Genomic DNA, 5,889 nt, shown 5'->3' on the forward strand with positions numbered 1-5,889 from the left:
TAGTAATAAGGTAATCGTCTTAGCATAATTACCATAGATGAGACAAAAATCCTAGGGTTACTAAGATTGTATTCAAGGTATTCACAAGCAGGCCAGCTAATCCATAATAGGACATAACTAACTTCAATAGTTTAAATAATGCCTTTAAGTAATATATCATGCAATTGAATCTGTGAAAAACAACGACTACGGGAGGTGGCGATAAAACTGGGTTCAATATGATCAAAGAAAAACGGATTGAGACTTACCTCCATAGGTATTATCATAACTTACCCGAGCAGTACCTAAAACTCATTCATCTTGATGTATTTCTCTTAATCACATGATAATCCTCAATGAATCTATGCTCAATCCTCCATGCATCACCTATAAAAATAACCTAATAATAATTCTCAACATAATTGTTAGTCTATAGGTATTATCATTAATTACCAAAACTACGCTTAGGTGCTAGATGCACCTTCAGTTGTCCCGCACCTTCTATGTTCTGTGTGATCTCGCCAAGGTGAGCGTGGGTGTGCACCTTCTATGTTCTGTGTGATCTCGCCAAGGTGAGCGTGGGTGTGCATGTCTCTGTGTCGTAGGCTCTGCGGTCGTCCTCTCTGTCTCTATGCCATGGGCTAGGGTGTGCATATCCTTGTACTAGGGGCGTCCAAGGCATGGGGCTACCAGTTAGGGCTACCAGGACTGACAGATCATGACCTCTCGTCATGCTGCTTGCTGGTGGATTTAGTGAGTAGAGAGAGGTGTGAGAGGGTGTTGCTTTGTTAGCCCACGTTTTACCGCATAGGTTGCGTGTGTTTGAGCACTCGGTGTTGATCTTGCGCGAGTTCGGGAGTTTATTACTCTTGGAGGCCACCGTCTCCTAGACGGCTCGGTGGTGGATTACCGACGATCTCCTCAAGTGAAGATTGTGAGGAGGTCCGAAAGTGGTTGCAGAACTCACCATCTCCGGAGTGGAGGAAGAGTTGGCCATAGTGGAGGTAAGGAGTGCATGTGTGTAACCTCCTGAGAAAAAGGGTTGAAAAAGATCCGGCTCAAGTATGACCGAGTTTCGTTAACAGAGACGTAGGATATTGACAAATATCCGAACTTCGGTAACAAATTATTTGTCTCCGTATTTTCTTACTCTTGTGCATTACTTTGATATCCATGCTTGTATGCTTATTGGTATGTGCATAGAGTTAATTTTGTGATTATGAAATTTGTTGTTTTGAATTGATTGAAACTTTCGATTTTAGAAATCGGAACATCTGATGAACAGTAAAATTGGAAGTTCTGATGAACAATAGTTTCAGAATTACATATTAGAGTTATCTTACTATATTTGAATAATTTTTATCATACGCTAGGATTATAACTTTCACACTTATTTAGAGTGATTGTGCACTAGTTGAGCCTAGCATATTTAATTTTTTCATTTGAAAAATCTATTAGTTTATTTCCGCTGCAAGTTTAGACCAAATAAAAAAAAATCAAAGTTTTATTAAATCGTCTATTCATCCTCCCTCTGGATGACATCGTTATACTTTCAATACCACACTTTTCATATTGATCCCAGCACTTTTGTACTGATATCGGCAGTTTTGCCCACAGCCATGACAGTGATGCTCGTGTATTTTGTCGACGTCCACAATGCACATGAACGGTACAACAAGAAATTCCTAGATGCTTTCTCGCTCATCGCCGTTACAGTTGCCGGGTACCTAATGATTGTCATAATCTGTAATCAAGTGTTCATGATAAGTTCAGTTGTGCAGAGTGTTCGCTTTGCGACACTCTTGCTACTAGTCATGTCTCCAGCAGCTTTTGTTGTAAAGGCCCAGAAGTCAGAATCAATACAACAAGAAGAATCAACCTTAGAACAAAGAATTGGATTACTCCGGAAGACCTGTCGAAGAGTGGCAGCTCAACTACTGCAGTTGTGGGATGTCTCCAAGACCTGTCGGCAGGCAAAGAAAACCTGAATCTACTGCAGGCCATGTGCAAACTGAACTTCTGGTTGCTCTTTCTTGCGATGGCTTGTGGGATGGTGTCAGGTCTCGCCACGGTGAATAACATCAGCCAGATCGGCAGCTCCCTTGGCTACAAAACCAAGGAGACCAGCACTCTCGTGTCACTGTGGAGCATCTGGAACTTCTCAGGGAGGTTTGGTGCAGGCTTCATATCCGACCATTTCCTCCGCCTGCGAGGAGTTGGCAGGCCATTCTTCATAGGTGCCACGCTAACGACATAAACTCTATTCATATTTTTACAAGTATATTATGTCAGCATTTGTATACCCCAACATTTTTTCCGAGAATACATGGGGAGAGCACGGCCAGGATGGATGTGCATCTTGGCTTCACAGCACGTATATGAGATGAGAATGAAGTGCAATAATAGTTGTCTTCTGTTCAACGTGCTTCCACATCACATTGATGTCGGTTTAGCTCCTCATGTTCAGTGTTAATTTGTAGACGAATATAATGTTGCATTAGTCCTCTGGATTTATTGATTGATTCATTTGAACTGATGGAGTGATACATATATATTTTCTTCGAACACGAATGCATCGATCACATGTTGGGTAGGTCACAGCATTCAGTTTTCACGATCACTGATAAATTAACAAGCTCACTGTACCTGTCATTTGTTAGCTCCTTTGATCTCTCCGTTGCTCATCTTGGCTTCCTCTGAATCCAATGTTTTGTCCTTTCCTTCCACTTGTCTTCCTTTCTTCGCCTCTGCCTCCGCTTCCTCCTTTGATTTCTTCGCCTCCGCCTCCTCCTTTGACTTCTTCGCCTCCGCCTCCTCTTCCTCCTTCGCCTTGGCGTCCGCTAGCGCCTTGGCCGCGGCATCCTCCTTGGCCTTCTTTAGAGCCTCCACCAGACTCGCTAAGCATGTGTTCGCGTCCCTCTTCTTCTTCTTGGACAAGGGCATCAGGTTCTCGGCCACATCTGCCGGCGACATGTCGGTGTCATCGAGCAGTTGCCGTATCTCACCAAACAGCTCGTGCTCGGTGACGTCCAGATAGTTGTTGGCCAGCACCTTGAAGGCTTCGAACTTGCAGTATGACATCTCGATGTGCTTGTCCATCCTGCCTCGCCGGATCAGCGCCGGGTCGAGCTTGTCCTTGTGGTTGGTGGTGAAGATGACGATGCGCTCGCCACCACACGCCGACCACAGCCCGTCGATGAAGTTGAGCAGCCCCGACAGCGTCATCTTGGTGACTTCGTCCTTCTCGGGCTCCATCGGCAGCTTGGGTTTGTCTTCACCCTCGCCGTCGGACTTCTTCACCGCCTTCTTGTCCTTGCGCTTGCCGGTGAGGTCGACGGAGCAGTCGATGTCCTCGATGACGATGATGGACTTGCCCGTCGTCTCGATGAAGAGCTTCCGCAGCTCGGTGTTGTTCTTGACCGCCGTGAGCTCGAGGTCGTAGACGTCGTAGTCGAGGAAGTTGGCCATGGCAGCGATCATGGTGGACTTGCCGGTGCCCGGGGGACCGTACAGCAGGTAGCCGCGCTTCCATGCCTTGCCTACCTTGGCGTAGTAGTCCTTCGCCTCCTGGAACGCCGACAGGTCGTCGATGATGGCCTCCTTCTCGACGGGGTCCATGGCGAGCGTGTCGAACGTTGCCGGGTGCTCGAACGGGACATGGCTCCAAATGCTCTTCCCACGGTAGGAGTTCCAGTTGCTGCTGGGGTTGTTGGTGAAGAGGCGGCGCTGGCGGTTCCGGACGGTGACGGCGCGGCCCTCGTCGAGGACGTAGGGCAGGTAGGAGCCGACGACGAGGTCGCGGTGTCGCCTGTGGAAGACGACCTTGTAGAAGCGGCTCTCTTCCTCGCCGGGGTAGAAGCTGATGACCTTGGACACGGGGTGTTTCTTGGAGGCGTGCCACCAGAGCGTGACGCCGGCGAAGGCGTCGGTGACCTCCTCGTGGTCGTCGACGGAGATCTGGAGGTTCTTGCTGCCCTTGCCGAGCTCGGCCTTGAGCTTGCGCGCGCGGCGAGCGCAGGCGTCGGAGAGGTAGGCCTCGACGGCGAGGAAGAAGTCGCTGCGGCGGAAGCGCTCGGCGCCGGACTCGGAGATGGTGATCTGGTCGTAGGGGTTGAAGTAGGAGGCTAGCTTGCTGGCCCAGGTGGTGAGGCGGTAGCGGAAGGCGACGGGGACGTGGTTCTGCAGCATGGACCAGAGGAAGATGAAGCTCGCCAGCGCGGATCCCAACCCGGACCACCCGTCCAGCATCGCCATGGCTTGGAAGAAGATGGCAAGCTCAGCTGCGTTGTCAATGCACGATACGATGGTTATTCTTCACACCGTTGGTGTCGATCCCGGCGCCGGCCAGTTTATATACAGAACATGATGCAGCTGAGCGGGTTGACGAGTAGTCAACGGCTGCTGTGGTCGTCGTCTCCTCGGAGGGAGTAGGTGAGGTGGAGCTGTGGACCTGTGGTAGAAAATGCAACTCCAAACCGTGATAGCTACGTGGTGGCCGAAATACCATAATAGCTATAGTAGAGGGGTATTTTGGATATTTTACTCCTTTACATACTACGTGATGGACGAAATACTATGATAGCTATAGTAATATCACAGTGCATCGTCTAAATATCTTTAAGCTGGGGCGTTCCCCAACAGTACCCCTCATCCGCTGGTTCTGATGTTCTGAGGAGTGAGCGGATGCGCCATGAATTAGCTCCAGCCCCCTCGAAGTCTGAATACCCGGGTGGCCTTCCGTTGTTGCAGCGTGGATGTCCTTGCTCAGGAGTGAGTGCCGCGAGGTCCGCCGATGTCACATGCCGAGTGGTGACAGTGGCGTAGCTTGATAGAGTCGCGCCACCTGAAGCGTCGCTGTGGCGGGGTTTGACAGAGACAGGCCACCGGGGCTCCCTCGGTGACTCAAGAGGTGGAGCCCAACAGTGTTGCCTTCTGAGGGTGATGGAGGGGTAGCCCGATGAAGTTGCAGCGGTGGTTAGCCGCGGCGAGGCTTAGCAGAGGCAGGACCGTCCGGAGCCTCCCGCGGCGGTAGCCGGAGACGGAGTTAGTGGCGATGCTGAGGGAGACGGTATGCGACCCCCTCAGCGGTAGGCGTGGCGAGGCTCGACGGAGGCAGGGCCATTCGGTGCATCCCACGGCGGAAGCCAGAGGCGGAATCGATGGCGACGCTAAGGGGGGCAGTTTGTCACCCGCTCAGTGGTGGATGCCGGAGGTGGAGTCATCGGCGAGGCCAAGGGAGGTGGTATGCAACCTGTAAGCGGTTAGCCGCTGTGAGGCTGAATGGGGTAGGGGGGCCTAGAGCCTTGCGCGGTTAGTCAGAGACGGAGTCGGCGGCGATGCTGAGGGAGGCGGTATGCAACCCCCCCCCCCAACGGTTAGCAGTAATGAGGCTGAACGAAGTAGGGCCATACAGAGCCCCCCGTGGCGGTAGCCAGAGACGGAGTCGGTGGCGATGCTAAGGGAGGCGGTATGCTACCCCCTCAGCAGTTAGCCGCAGCGAGGCTCAACAGAGGCAGGGCTGTCCGGAACCCCTCGCGATGGTAGCCAGAGATGGAGTCGGCAGCTGTCAGAGGATTAACTCCTGTCGCAGGGATCCCGAGAGACCCCTTTTTAGAGATTCGGCCGGGGGGATGATCTTGAATAAGTTCGTCGGAGAAAATAAATGGGAATGAATGCAACGGCCGGTGGTGGGGGTGTCAACCTAGTGCGAGAAGAAGTAAATGCACCAGAATTTAGACAGGTTCGGGCCGCACGGGGGCGTAATACCCTACTCCTATATGGATGCTATAACTGTCCTGAGGAAGTCCCTCAAGGATGTTGCTGGTTACAAGAATGTTGACCTAACTAAGAGCTTGAGGCTCCTTGTTCTTCGGCTGGAACTGTGCTCAACCTTGCTCACGGTGTCTCTCT

The 5,889-nt window shown here is 51.3% G+C and overlaps 1 protein-coding gene and 1 pseudogene across 1 annotated transcript; one reads left to right on the forward strand and one right to left on the reverse strand.

The window, feature by feature from the left end:
* Positions 1–1,514: 1,514 nt before the first annotated feature.
* LOC133904651 (uncharacterized) lies at positions 1,515–2,236 on the forward strand (annotated as a pseudogene).
* A 230-nt stretch (positions 2,237–2,466) lies between these two features.
* On the reverse strand, positions 2,467–4,322 carry LOC133905132 (AAA-ATPase ASD, mitochondrial-like). The gene has a single exon (XM_062346843.1). It carries the CDS (start codon positions 4,231–4,233, stop codon positions 2,629–2,631), a length of 1,605 nt encoding a protein of 534 aa, XP_062202827.1. The 5' UTR covers positions 4,234–4,322; the 3' UTR covers positions 2,467–2,628.
* Positions 4,323–5,889: the final 1,567 nt, after the last annotated feature.

The sequence above is a fragment of the Phragmites australis genome, chromosome 22 (assembly GCF_958298935.1).
Source record: "Phragmites australis chromosome 22, lpPhrAust1.1, whole genome shotgun sequence".
Classification (NCBI taxonomy): domain Eukaryota; kingdom Viridiplantae; phylum Streptophyta; class Magnoliopsida; order Poales; family Poaceae; genus Phragmites; species Phragmites australis.

Excerpts from the sequence above, each read along its gene's own strand:
- LOC133905132 (XM_062346843.1), bottom strand. The coding sequence starts at position 4,233 with ATGGCGATGCTGGACGGGTGGTCCGGGTTGGGATCCGCGCTGGCGAGC.